This window comes from Dysidea avara, chromosome 2, assembly GCF_963678975.1.
Source record: "Dysidea avara chromosome 2, odDysAvar1.4, whole genome shotgun sequence".
Lineage (NCBI taxonomy): Eukaryota > Metazoa > Porifera > Demospongiae > Dictyoceratida > Dysideidae > Dysidea > Dysidea avara.
Window position 1 is genome coordinate 19,644,545 of NC_089273.1, and position 15,640 is coordinate 19,660,184.

Sequence of the window (15,640 nt, forward strand, 5' to 3'; positions counted from 1 at the left end):
TATCCACAGAACTGTCCTTTATTAGTCACAAGTAGAAGGAAAATTCAGGAATTTAACGTTTGATTAGGGATCAAAGAAAAAAGTTGTGAAAGAAGGGAATAGCTAAAAAGTGGTGAGACAAGGAAGGTTGCCTACACCTAGTGGATAACAATTCCTACTTCATTTTATACCCTTGACTGAATTAGGAATTAAATGTTCACTAGTATATCTGCAGGTGTAGGTGAACTCCCTTGTTTTCCTACTATTTTGTTTCTATGATCCCTAATCAAACTTACAATTCCTAATTTTACCTAATACATACTGCAATAAAGGAAAGGATGGCACCAGAGTTAATGTTTTCATTGCCCCAGCTATCAATTATTCATTCAAAAGTGAAGTAGCCATTACTCTTCGCTTTCAACTATACTCAATCCGTTACACAGCACTACAAACATAGAACAGCAGGAGAAGTGCCTCTGCAATCAATCCAGCCACCACAAAGAGTACAGACGATTCTCTCATCCCAACTATCAATTAGTGACTCAAAAGTGAAGTGGCCATTACGCTTTACTGTCCATCTATTTTCAGCACAATATACTGCGTTACAAATGAAGAACTTGTCTGCAATCAATCCAGTCACCACGGAAAATATGAACGATTCCTGTTTTCTGTTGATTTCATTTTCATTTGAACATTCTGTCCATGCAGTGAGTTATTCCATGGTAGTTTTTTAAAAGTAAAAATACCACCAGTTATTGGTTCACAACCACTCATAATAAAACCACTGTGACAATGTAGTGACAAAGCTAAGCTGAAAAAAAGGTTTGAGCTTCACCTCAAACATAAAAACAGAACTTGTATCATGGACGGAACTGTTCAAACGAAAACGAAATCAACAGTGCAAATGGAAAGCCATGTATTGTGCTACCCCGAATTGACACCTTTTGCAGTCACCAAAAGAAATGATACACAAATGAGGACAAAGGTAAGTCCATGATACATGCATTTTATGTACTGCAGTATGCCAAAGGCATGTCTAGGGAGGCAGCTAATTAAAGAGTGCAAAAGTCAAGCATGTAGTTTTAGCCGTTATCGAGTTTTGCTTGTCTGAAGGCATCAGGGAGTCAGTCGGTCAGTCAGTAGAAAATTCCATTGAAAGATTTTTTTTTAATTGGCTATCTATTGGAAGCATTTACAGTCATACTGAAACACTTGGGCTGGGTTAATACTGTTAAAGCACCAAGATGTTTGTGAAGCTGGTTTTTAGGTGATATTTGGCCAGAAAACCTCAAACCTCCGTGGGCCCTGTTGTTTAAAAATTATACAGCTTCTTTCATTGTCTTTGATGAGTAGACTTAAGTCTATTATACTACCTATTACTGTTTTGGGTTTGCTAGTTACATCAACTTGTTATGCTACATGATAATATTGTTTATCATCACACAAATTTATATTAAAATACTACTTAAGAAGAGTTTCAGTAAAACTGTTATTTTGCAGACATCATTTACATTGTTTTGTTAATTTGTTCCTTTGTATACTCATTAGAAATTTAGAGCAAATTAGTGTTGCTTTGGGAAGTCTCTGTTAAAATTACACTTAAGGTGGTGGTCAAGTGAACAATAGGAACCCTAGCTATTAGAAACATTATAACCTATGAAGTGACTGTTGTGTAATAATAACCCACAAATATACATGGTTAGTTTAGCAATGTGGGTGTGCCTTGTACTAGCACAGTCATGACAGTACTGTTGAAGTGTTTCACATGTAGAGATTATATTATAGCAACCACACAGTACAAGCTGTTGTAGAATAGTAACTCTCACAGAACGCTATGTTCAACATGCCACTGTGAAACCCACTAGGTAACAACATGTAACTCGTGCAATTGAGTGCCCATTCTATCACTACACCTGCTAAGAAAGTTTTTCACAACAGCATGTCGTAACAAGCCAAATTATTAAATATTAATTGTGGACAGATTAAGTAATGTTCCCTTGTATAACCATCACACTGTGATAGGTGTTTTAGCAGTAGAACTATTTTTCCAAGCCTAGTGTGAGTTTTGTGTGTTCTGTAGTGCCAGTGTTGACGATAATACATAGGAAAACATAAAAATTGATAAGAATCACTGGTTGCCAAAATTAGATAATTATCGCTTTGTGTTTATTTGTATACTTACTTCAAGTAGTATTATGGAACAGTCTTATAACATGGTGCTGATAATGAAATTGTCTGCTTTACACAACAGAAACATAAGTCCATACCTCCTAGTTGTTAGTTTGGGTAGAAATACCCTGAACTCCATGCAGAAGGAAAGACACAGCACATCAAAAAAGGTAACTAACAATAATACTGGGAAATAGCTGACAGCCACTTGATGGCAACCTTAAAGAATAAACAAGTTTACTAAGGATAATTGATACCTGACATTTTACTACAAAACATTCCCATTTGATGCATAGAGCACCACTGCAGTGACTGCAACATGTCAGAGAGGTGTTTAGAAAGACACCCTTGACCTCCTAGTGCTGTATTTTTATAAACACAAGGTAGTGCTTTAAATGTTACATATGTACTGCTTTTTGTGTCATCATCTTAGGAGCGTTGATCTCAAGTATTCAAGCTACTTTAGTTCTCAACCATCAGACCATCCAAACAATCTGTTTGTAGTCATGGAACTAACAATAGGATAAATGAGACTAATTTGAAATGTATAACTCATGCGTACAAGCTAGATGTTTATCCATTAATACTTTCAAATCTGTACTGTATATCTACTACCATTTCTATCCCACTGAAGCCCTACATCAAAGTAATAAAGTAGGAGGATATGGTAGGTAAAATCCGGGAATGGAACCCAGAAAGTCGGAATCATTAAAATTAATATGAAGGACAACTCAGCAAAATTCATGTACAATTACTGCATTTACTTTTTCCATCTATGTTTCAGTGTTGGAACTATCGGTCCAAAAATTGTACCTAGACTCAGACACAACAGACCACAGATCTTGATACTGAATAGAATACAGATTTGTGGTCTGTTCTGACTTGGTATAGGGAGATTTATAAATTAGTAGCTGAAATACTGGCTAAAGACTGAGTTAGTTTAGGTAGTATGGACCTTATCCGCAATGACGTCAAATTGACAAAATGGCTGTGTTTAGTGTGGGCACTTCGTGTGTAATCACTAAATTGAGCTTTGTTTGTGGATTTCACGACATAAAACTATTGGATAGTAAAGGTAAGAGGCTAGTTAGCATGATGTGGCAATGTGAAACAGTCCCACCATACAATACCAAACTTAAGTTTTGGTATCGACGCAAAACCACACGTATTTGTCTTGTAATTAAGTCTGCATACCTCACCTTGCCCCTTGCTGCAGTATGTAAACGTTAACATAGCGAACCGCCATCTCCCACAATACCCTCTGTACAAAAGTGTCCACACTGTCAGCCGCCATTTTGTGCTTTGACGTCATTGCAGATAAGGTCCATTGGCACACTGTTTTTACTGTACAAGTTGGTTTACACATTTTGTTGGATCAAAGGAAATATGAAGCCACATCATATAAAACTGCTAGTACATAAAGATTGAATCCAGTGCACAACTTTACTAGCATCATTGTAGTTCAAATACTTGGATAGAAAGTATGTCATAACTCGTCATCAATACCTTAATAGTAAGTAATTGTCACATCGCTTATGAAGCCAAGTAGTTCAAAGTGTTGGATAGAAGCCAGTTAAATCAACCTACACTCATAGGATATCAGTTATCAACACCTCAGCCTCAACTTTGTCTCAGCCTCAGGTTGATAGCAATGATATCCTACTCATGGTGGGGTTTAACTATAACACAACTGTCATAAAGAACACTTGCATTTTATCACTAACAAGAATGCATAAAAATGGAATTTTCAACTGGAGTAGGGACCATAGCACGTTGATAAAAGTACTGGAGTAGGTCACGATATTAAATCAGAGTAAAACAATAAGAAGTGTTATATCCCTACTGTGCTCAAGACACCATAATGGAAATGCACAGTAGGGTTATATATAACATTTATCGTTTTACTGTGATTTAATATCATGCACTACTCCAGCTTATTTCAGTACTTTCATTGATGTACTATGGTCCCTACTATAGTTGAAAATTCCATTTTTTGTTTACCTGTTTGTCAACTTTTTTTGTAAAATAAATGATGAACCCACACATACCGTATCAAAAAAAAGAAACAATGCCACACTCCCCAGCTATCAGTAATCATCTGAAAAGTGAAGTATCCATTACGCTTAATTTTCAGCTATATTTGACCTGTTACACAGCATTACAAGTCAAAAGCTGTTCGAAAAGCAAGTCTTCAATCATAGTAGCTACTATGAAAAATATAGATGATTTCCATTCTGCCATCTCATGCTACCACCAAATCGACTCCTTTTGCTGTCAGCAAAGATAAATGGGATGCAAAGGAGGACACCAGTAAGTCCATGAAGAATGCATTGCACGTACTGCGGTATAACAAAAGGCATATGTCTATCTAAAGCAACGTCAAAAATTGAAAAATTAGACCTGTAACCTTAGCTGTTATCGAGTTATGTTTGTCTGAAGCCATCAGTTACTCAGTCAGTTAGTCACTAGAAAATTCTCTTTAATTTCAATAGGAACTTGTTAAAAGTGTTTTGGGTTGATCTGAAGGTTTGTTTGTGCTTAGTTTTACTTAACCAATACTGCTTCATTTCGTCAAGGAAAAACAAGGCTGGTTTTTTTTCATGCGCCACACCCAAACCTTTGTGGTCTCTACTATACAGTACTATTGCACTGTATGATAAGACACTCTTTGGTACTTTGATCCTCCCACACAATACCATACTGTATAAACTCAACACTGGAATTGAAATTTAGTAATCTTCACAGCAATGGTGGTCCATCAATTATTTACCACAACCATATGTAACTGTCTCAGCAAAAACCCGACTTGTTTGCACAGTTAAAATTTTTTTTGTATTATTTGCAGTGTCCAAGGAATGGATCACCAAAGTTTCAGCCTTCTGTGGTGAGCAGTTTTGGAATTATAGCGATAGACAGTAGGAAGAGCAAGATAATCGATTTGTACAGCGACTATACTGACAATAAACTACAGGTGCTTACATTTGCTGCCACAACTTCTGTTTGGATTGGTGTACAACATTGGAATTTGGCTTAAAATGTTCACCATGGATTAGCACTTCAGTTAAGGTATAGTGCTAGCCCTGGAATCACTTGTGCATAGGCAGTTTAGTAGAAGAAATGATGACAATCTTGTTTGTGTTTACCACATTGTAAACAAACGCATGTGACAAGCATACCGTTAGAGCTACAGATTCAAACAAAGATTTTTGAATTTTCCATGAGCAATGGAATAAAGTGGTATATAGTTTTAATTGATTTGAGTCTTCGTTCTTTGAGTACTAGCTCAATAAAAACTTTGGTATTTTTCTTGTAACATGCATAATTTTATGAATAATTTTTAAATTTCGTTTTTCTCAATATGCATGCTTAGCTTGTGTGAACAAGTCGGGTTTTTGCTGAGATGGTCACATATAGTAAATGATACAGATGTTGAATAATTCAAATTGAATAGATGATTTTGCTAAGAGCTTTTTTATTCGTTTAGCAAGTTTGCGAGATTACTTCTACTAGGTTTGATGTTCTTTATAGTGGCTATACGTTACTATTATAAATCTTAGGCTCAGTGATAGAAATAATGGCAACTTAATAAACCCAAGCTTTCATGTATAGCTCTTATTGGCTATTCCTACAATAGCAAGAAATGATATATGTTTCTTAATTCGTTGTACTTCAAAAAGATGTATAACATTAGTAATGGTCATAGTACCTGTGTGCTATATTAATTGTTGGTGTATGTTTAATACAGAGAGACCAAGCCAAAATCAATCACATGGTAGCTGAATATGAGAGAACTCATCCTGAAGTAGTTAGGATGCAATCATCACAAGGTAAGATGTTGATTAATTTCAATTGGGGATCAGCCCATTATACTAGCATAATTTATGACTTAATAGGTATGAGAAAGTGTGAGACGTAATGCTAGCATAATAGGCAGAATGATAGGGACCTTGTAGTCTTTTGACATGTCTATGATTTGTATAATTAATTAATACACTGTAATAGAGTAGTCAGTCTTCTAATAAACCAACTTAACCATGCACAATCTACAGACTTGTGTAATTTGAGTGCATAAATGAATAAAAAGTAGTGAAAGAAGAGATGAATGATGGTATTACAGCATAGCTCAGTGGGAAAGTCCCCACTTTGGGACTTTGCATAGACCCTACACAGACCCTACTTTGGGACTTTGCTATGTTGTAATACCATCATTCATCTCTTGTTTCACTTACCATATTGCCTCAAACTATGGCCAGTCTCGTATAAATGCCTGGTTCCATTTAGTCGCCGGGGGTATAAAGTAACATAACAAAAATAAATGCTGGATCTCAAATAAACATCTAGTGCAGTCATTATTTTATACAATTCCGGGCAGTGTTGCTAACGATGAAGTGAAGAACGTTTATAGAGTTCCTTTAAGCTTGAATCTGTGAAATGTGCTGATGGAAACATCAAGGAGAGTCCAAAAGAGTACAACACCAAGGTATGAAGTTGACTCGTGAATGCTGATCAGGTATATAAACGCCAGTCTCGTGTAGTCGCTGGTCTCATTTAGTAGCCAGGGTAAAAAGTTGCTTGAAAGAAATAAACACCCGGGCCGTAATTCGAGACAATACCATATTTTTTTATTGCATAGATCCCTACTTCATTTTTAAATTGACATTTTTTAAAAGACTAGTTTGTGTAGCTTTTTGTTGTAGCACAGCTAGCTACAGTGCAACTTGTGACTGCTCTATTAAAGTATCATAGAGCGACTGTTGTTGATAGGTGTTTATGTACAAACCCATTCACAGATGATATTGTTCATATATAATACATATGATCAGTTATTACAGGCTAAAATGGTTAATTTTTATTAAATTTTAATGTATTTCATTACAAGCAACTATAGTTGGACTTTTAGAGTTGCATTTTCTGTTGGCAAACTACATTATATACATGTAATTAATTTATACATTTAGTTTACATCATTTAGTAATTGTATTTAGTACAATGTATACTTTGATACATTGTCGTTACAGAGGAGCGTAAAGTACAGGTTGGGATAAAAGAGCTGCAAATCAGGGACCATCAAGACCACCAACTACTACAACAAATACAGCAAGTTGTAGCACAATTACAAGCAACTGTTTCTGCTGAGCAGCAAAAAACTGTTTCCCTTGAAAGAAGATGTCAAGAACTAGAATACAATAACCAGCTGCTACAATCACAGAATCAAAGCATGACTTCACAAATCCAGTCAATGACATCACAGAATCAAAGCGTACAAACATCTTTATCAGCTGAACAACAGAAAACAAATGGTTTGCTTGAAAGAATTAAAACTTTGGAGGACACTGTTGAGCGATTATGGGCAATATCACGGGAAGAGATCCAACTGTCTAACAACATTTTGGGAACTGGAGGATGGGGTTACGTCAAAGAGGCTACTTTCCGAGGTCGAAGAGTTGCTGCCAAGTGTTTACATGAAGCCATTGTATCACCACACAACCAGGATCTGTTTGCCAAAGAAATGAAGATATCAGCAAGATGTCGTCACAAAAATCTGGTGGAGTTTATCGGTGCTGTTCCAGATCATCCTGCCATCATAGTCATTGAAATGATGGATTGTACTCTGAGGTTGGCTTTAACCAGTGGAAGAGCAACACCCAATCACATTCATCCAATTTGTATTGATGTAGCACAAGGTCTGGTCTATTTACATGGTGTTCAGCCTAACCCCATCATCCACCGAGATGTGAGTGCTCCAAATGTGCTACTGAAAGCTGTGACTACAGGATGGATAGCTAAGTTGTCAGATCTTGGTTCAGCTCAGTTTGCTAATATAGCACAAACCCTAGCCCCAGGATGTGTACTCTATGCAGCACCTGAAGTACAACAAAGAGGTTCTGCTCGTCACCAGACAGTTAAAATGGATGTGTTCAGTTTTGGAGTCCTACTTATTGAAATGCTGACCCGTGAAATGCCCACTGGTACAATTGCTGAGCTCATCACTACCATCCGACCATTATGGCCACGATTTGTTCCTCTCATTCAACGCTGTACTAATAGCAACCCAAACAACAGACCTTCCATGAGGGAGGTGATTACAACACTGAACACTATTGTGATGTGAACTGAACTGTAGTGTATTGGAAAGTCAAAACTTTTACTATTTAGTTGTTCTAATTTTTGATTGAATTGAGTTTAGTTTTTTGCTACTTATTTTCTAATGTACATTTACTAGCGATGTAACTAGGCCTTTATAGTATTTCTATACTAGTTCAATTTAGTAGCTGTTATTTTCTGTTTGATTCAATTGTAAGATATTTGGTCAAAGAGAACATACATCATAGCATATTGATGTCTGTAAAAGTTCAGAGGGATACTGTAATATTATTTTCTTTTTTTCGTTGTAAAATAATTTTCGCATGCAAAACGAAACTTTTACATAATGGAGTGTACTTTGTACACTCTGGAGTCATTTCTTGCAGTGTGCCCCCTATCGTTAGCAAAATCCTAGATCAACCCCTGCATAATGTCACAATTACCATAGTTAGCTCTATTTTCATGTAAAAACATTTTCGTATGGTTTACATAAATGACTGCTATGAAATGTGAAGCCTGTGTTGCTTGGGATATGTCTCTCAAGAAATTATGAAAAATTTATGTTATGAGATTGAATTAGGTGGCAATTTTGACTGAAATTAAAAATTCAACACTAGAAGTATGGATGATAATATATAGCTTATAACTATAGAATTAGCTAATAATTATAGTACTGTAGAAGTTCTATGCTATATGCTCACCAAGGAAATTTTGAAAAATCAAACTTCTGAGATTGAATTATATATAAAGAACTTTGCGTGGGTGGATAAAAGCAAAAGAGTGTTCTTTATTTGCCATACAAGCACAAGTGTTCCATATCTACTAGTTAAAGCACCGCCACGAAGAAAAAATAGCACGAGAGCATGGGCAAGAGACTAATACAGCACGAGGCAAAGCCGAGTGCTGTATTAGGTTCAAGCGAGGGTTCGAGACCATGTCCGAGTGCTATTTTTTTCCATATTGCATGGGCAATGGTGGTGCTTTAACTGGTTTATTGTACTAAAGTAGTGGCTGCGAAGAGTGGGGGTGACGCCAAGTAGCAGGAGGTAAGTGCCTATCTGCATAAGTTCGAGACCGTGTGTATTGCAGTGATTCAGCGTGATGAAGCTAGCTAGCTACGTAGCTTTAATTGATTTGAGCTGCCAAGAGCGACAGAAAGTGGCCAACTGCTTGTTCCTCGGTTGAGGCCTGGCTTAATAATGCCCATGAGTAAGTCTGTGACTTTGTTATAGAAAGGCCAGGACAGCCCAAGCCACGAAAATATTTTACCAGCAATTTTTTTTATACAGCAAATAATTTCGTGTGCCAGAAATGAGCGTGCAAGATATGATAAAAGTTGATATACGGGTACCCGTTGTACATTGAACGGGCAATTGTGATGGGTGCCCAGCTGTGACGGAGGTCAGCCTCGACCACTATCTAGACACTATAATTAATATTAAATTTGTGGCTACAGTGGCATGCAAACTTATTCTGGAACCGGCCATTAGTCTTTCTTTTCCAACAGTGTACTCATTCCTCAAGTGCTTCAACCTCGGTTTTGACGGATTGACCTCCAAAAATATTTCGCAAATAGAAAATATTCAAGAGTGAAAAAATTTCGTGTAATTTATTTTCATTGGTAGAGGCAACCATGAAATATTCTTACTATCGAATGTTTCCCGATCTATGGTATTGTAAAAATAAACCCAAGTTTTCAATCACTTCTAAAAAAATGTGTATTTTGTGTAATTAAATCCATGCAAGGGTATCATAGAAAGGCTTGTCAGTTTGTGATACTGCACACTACCTATTCATAAAGAAACAATATCACTAGAATTAATTGCTCTTGACCCATGCTGAAGCAAAACTAATGGTTGCTGGTCACTTGGTAGTTGCATTACATAAACATGTATGTAGTCATGAACTTTATAACTGTTGTCATAATGGCAAGGAATTTTTTTTCAACAGTGCAATGCACAAGAAAGAATCTACGTAACTTTTGTAAGGCAGATATAGACCCTCCTGTGATAATCAATGGCACATATATGTTTGTCATTATTCAATGGGTACTTCATATGTTTCTGTGAAATTCAACCTTTAAACCCACGCTAAATTTGAAATAATAATGCATGACTTACTTAAATTGCTCAAATTGTTCTTCCTATGCCAATTTTGTCATAGTGCTTATGATGTAATAAGGATTAAAATGATACCTTGGGTTTTACCCTATCGCAAAGTAGTGATGCTAAAATTTGTGCTACTCAGAAACAGCTCTCCTCCCTTCAGATGCTGTACACATGTTCTTCTTGAACATCAAATTAAAATGCCTCTATAATTTTACGGTATGTGTCTAACTAGTATCTCAGTGTCTTTTCATAACTTTACATTTAGTTTTCTGTCTTCTTTTAATTCTTTGTCTACCTGCAGACCTGTTTAATTTCAGGTCTAACTTTGTAGTTACTTTAATATCTCTGATTCTGTTTAGTTTGACTTCAACTACATTAAAACATTGTATTCTAACTCTTAACTTAGTGAGCGACTGAACTTTTTACAATTCTTGTGCTCTGTTTTCTTTTTCCACTTACATTATAATTATACAGCATTTCGGAACAATTTATTTGATAGGGACGTACAATATTCTGAAATGTTTCCCAACAAAACAATGTAATTTAGATTTGTAGATGTGCTCTCTTTGTAAGCCAATTTTGTTTCCTAAAAAGTGTTTTGAATTCTGTATAATGTTGCCGTCTTCACTGCCCTTTTTGAGGGCTAAAATAGACAAAGTCAATATTGATGTCATTGTGTTTAGTTTGTTAATAATGCCATACAACTACAAAACAATGATGTACAGTACACATGCATTAACCAACAACTTCTCTCCACTGTGTATGGTTTATTTATCCACTATAATATATGACTTGCTCCTGAACATTGTAATATATCTCAACACTTGACAAGCCTGCAAGCCTCATGTGTACCTTAGTTGATGGCGCCTGAAAGTTAGTGTATTTTAAATTACAAACGCTCAACCAGCTTACCATTTCTTATGTAGCCAATTCTTCTCTTGTTTAGATATACCATCATAAGATTTTTCATTGATTCACCTTGCATTCTAAGCTATTTCCCCCTTGGTAGCTCTATTGTTCATCACCTCCAACTGTCACAGCAGGTCTTTCTGTCTTCTTTGTCTATATAAAGGTTACAACCATTACAGTGGAACCTGTTAATCAGGATAAAATAAGGACACCTGCATAATCTGGACACTTGGTAACAGTTCTAACATAACCCCTTAGCATATGACCAGGAAAATTAGGATATCTTGATATTCAGGACACTCTTGGTCAGTCCATATTACACAAATGTTTTACTGTAATGGTTAAAACTACCTTACACAGTACAAAGGACACTATTCCCAGTCCCATCACCGGGCCATGAGTGGTGACTTTCTTGTAACAGATGCATATGTGACTAACTGTTTAAACCAATATTACTATTAATATCAGCTGTGGTATCATATAAATATCAGTTGTGCCTGAAACCATAACAGATACTACACTGTATGTGGAACATGATGTCTTAAAGTTACGGTATAGTCACGGGTAATCATTCAAAATTTTGAATGCCTATCGATACTTTTGAGAAGCCCATAAAACCAGGCTAGCAGCGTGAAAAGTTTTAAATGAAGGTGAAGCCCTTCATATTTAATGTTTTTATGTAGCTACAGTGTAGTTTGAGGCAGGTGGAACACTACAATTTGCTGTAGTAACACAAGTAAGCCTACATCGCTCAGCTCCAGCTGTCACTACCATGTTTTTCTGCCACCAAATACAGCAAAAGCTGTAGGCTCTATGGGCATTTCTGGGGCATAGTGATACTGTATATTAAATTTATTAGGTCCTGTGGAAGCATTTTTGGCATGTTTCTTCCCAGTGACTCAGATAAAAGCCTTCAAAGAGCTTGTTTCACTCAAAAAAGTACTAAAAGTTCAATAAAACGTCTATACAACCAGTAACTTGCTTCCACAGGACCTAGATATTTTAGTTGTTTAGTAACTTGTGTTGAAATTATAAGGATTCAGTAATCTGTTAGTCACATCGCTCTATTGTGGACCACACACCCAAGAACAGTCACTGTTCTGTAGTAAAAACAAACAAGCACAATTAGTTGTATTACTAACACAATACAGTTTTTGAAATTACTTATCCCTGCTTGGGTTAAAGCAGGTTTTGTAATTTGTTCCACCCACGCATTTTAAACTATTCTGTAACCTTAAACACAATGGTCAAGACGTCCAGAGTCACTTCATCGATTGTTGACCATCAACAGGAGAACACCATCAACAGGAGAACAAAGAAAACTGCTTATAATGTATAGAAGGAAATTTTGGCAGGAGTAAACTTTGGTGAATAGCAAGCTAAATTGCATTTGGTGAAATAAACTTAGGTGAATTCAAGCTCAATCTATAGCTTCAACGATGCTAATCTGAGGTGCTATGAGGAATTGGCGGTTTAAAACTTTTGGCAAATTTGTAGTGAATCGCCAAATTCGTCTAAGTTTTCCCACTCCAAAATTCCCTCTATACAGTATACTTGAAAGAAAGTTATGCCAACAAAGGACTTGACAATAGGTTTATGGCAGAGCAGAATATAATGGTCAGCCATCGGATATATACCAACCAATTAGCTTGTAGACCACCCAATTATCTACTGAATCAGTTAACACTTTCCGCCAAAAAAGATTAATATATTCTAATAGAACAGTCAGCTACCCTAATCATGCTACTTGGGAATCAAAACTTGCACCTTTTGATGAAGTGTTATCTGCACTAACCTATCAATGGTGTCAATTTGGCGGCAGAGTGTGATGGCTTCCCTTTGTATTGGTAGTGTGTGGTGGCTTCCCTTTGTATCGGTAGTGTGTGGTGGCTTCCCTTCGTAACGGAAATCGTCCGTATTTTTCATAGTGGCTATTTTGATTGCAGAGGTGCTGGAATAAAGATAAAAAATAAACTTAGTTGTTGTGAAACAGTCAACATTGAAAGTGTAGATGTAAAGGTTGAATCTGGCAAGTTCTAGAACTTTCTTGAGAATTGTGTATATATAGATAGTGTAGCATGTACATTTTGCTGGTGTTATTGTACTACTGGTGTGCTGTTGTTATTTTGCTGTTGCTGCTGTATTTTTTACTGCTGTTGATTAAAGAGATTCTTAATCAGATAGACTGTGTATAGTTTCTCTGGAAATAGATTTGGGCTCAGTATCGTGGTCTTTACAACAATTTCTTGGTAGCAGAGGATGGTTGAAGGTTAAAAGCTGATGACTATGGAGACTAATAGTGAGATACTGGAGTTAGAGAAAGGTTTAGAACAGCAGCAAGGTAATGAACAGCTTGAAGATAGCATATTAGAGTTAAGACAAGATAAAGCTAAAGTAAAGACACTATTTACTAAGGCAAGGCGTAGAACACTAGTTTTGATACAAGAAAAAGATGTGACTGTAGAAGTTATTAAGGATGCTTGTGAAGATTTAGATGAGGCTTTGGCGAATGTTATGGACACAATGACTAGGTTAGCAGATGCTTTTAGAGAAAACAGAGATCATAAAAATGGTGATAAGCTCAGCCAAGAAATAGAAAAGGTTGAGTTAGAGTATAGTGATGCACAAGATCGTGTGCAAGACACCTTGGATGAACTGAATAAAGTAGCTAACCTCAACAAGTTTGTCAGGAGATTAGAAGAAGATAGTTTCAAACAGTCAGAGACAATAGCTGATTATAAGACTACAGCCTCAAGGGAGGTATCAAAGTCAGAGGATTTAATAGCACACCAGCAGTCTGAACATGTAAGAGATAATATAAAACACCAGCCGCGAGTTGTAAGAGAAGGCAGCATAGTAAAAAGTAAGATTCCCACTGTGTCACTTCACTCGGCAGTGGATCATCAGATTACAGTACCAGAAAGAGGGGCATATTATCCATTGGATGAAGGGACAAGCCAGAATATGGCTGATTCTGCACTGATTGGACAAGACCTGTGGAAACAGCTTAAAAGGGTTAGTATTCCTGTTTTCTCCAGTGATAAAAGAACATACTCAAATTGGAAAGCTGCCTTTTTGGCCTGTGTGGGTCAGGTACCAGCCACCCCAGAATACAAACTCCTTCAATTACGACAGTGTTTGGCTGGAGAAGCTTTAAAGACAATTGAAAGTTTGGGACACAGTGCTGCAGCATACCAAGCAGCAAAAGAACGATTAGAGCAAAACTTTGGGGGTCAGAGAAGACAAATAGCCATATACTTGGAGGAAATTGACAGTTTTACCTGGAAATTACAAAGATATTGAAAAGTTTGCAGACCTATTGGATGTTGCTATTGTAAATTTGAAGGAAACACATTATCTTGAGGAGTTGAGAGATGGCATGTTGTATATCAAATTACAAAAGAAATTACCAACTCAAATGCTGGCTGCTTACCATCGTTGGGTGTTTGAAAACTACAAGATTGAAAATGTTGAGGTGTTGCGTGAATGGATAGTTCAGGAGGCAGAATTCCAGATGAGGGCTATAGAAACAGTCCAAGGTTTGTCTACTGGAAGGTATGGAAAGCCAGAGACTAGACCTCATTGTTTTAGAGAACCTCATCAGACCTTTTTTGGGAGGTCAAATGCCAAGCTGGAGTCTGGTGAATCCCGAGGTCAGAGGTCATGTAGAGTTTGTAATAAACAACATGGAACATGGACATGTGATGAGTTTAAACAGCTGAATATCCAGAAAAGGTGGGAATGTGCAAAAAGGTTAAGACTATGTTTCCGTTGTCTGGGCGAGGGTCACCTGGGCCAATACTGTACACGTACCAGAGTTTGTGGCTTGAATGGTTGTAAAGAGCTTCACCACCGACTGTTACATAGAAATCCAGTTACCTTACCTGATAACGTTGAGGAATCACAGAGAATAGCAACAAACAAAAGATCAACAGTTAAGGTTGATCAGCCACTTACTACTGAGGCATCAAAGTGTACCCAAGAAGAGAGGGTCCCAGTGACAAGAGTGGTTCCCCCAGGGAGGGGGACCAAGTGACATCAACTCAAAATACCACCATAGTTTCTGGGATCTCGAGTAATATTGCCTTAAGGACAATACCCGTATTTGTGAGGAATGGACATAGAAAGTTGATGGTTAATGCTCTCTTGGATGATGCTAGTACTAAGACTTACCTGAATACGGATGTAGCATCAGAGTTGGGATTGAAGGGTAAGCTTCAGAGAATAAATGTAAATGTATTGAATGGCCAGGTTGAAACTTTTGAGACTTCACCAGTTGAGCTTTTGATATAAAGTTTAGATGGAAATACTACTTTGAAAGTGACTGCACTTACAACAGGTAGAGTTACCGGGAACATGAAAGTTATTGATTGGGTCGAGTGTGCAGGAAG

At 36.9% G+C, this 15,640-nt stretch overlaps 1 protein-coding gene across 3 annotated transcripts in view; it reads left to right on the plus strand.

The window, feature by feature from the left end:
* Nucleotides 1-8,499, plus strand: part of LOC136246777 (dual specificity protein kinase shkE-like) — a 40,984-nt gene extending 32,485 nt beyond the window's left edge. For all 3 annotated transcript variants that reach the window (XM_066038337.1, XM_066038340.1, XM_066038339.1), the window contains exons 2-3: nucleotides 5,894-5,975; nucleotides 7,167-8,499. In XM_066038337.1, coding sequence (XP_065894409.1) covers nucleotides 5,894-5,975; nucleotides 7,167-8,260 — 1,176 coding nt within the window. In that variant the 3' untranslated portion in view covers nucleotides 8,261-8,499. The remainder of the gene's footprint in view (nucleotides 1-5,893; nucleotides 5,976-7,166) is intronic.
* The last annotated feature ends 7,141 nt before the right edge of the window (nucleotides 8,500-15,640 follow it).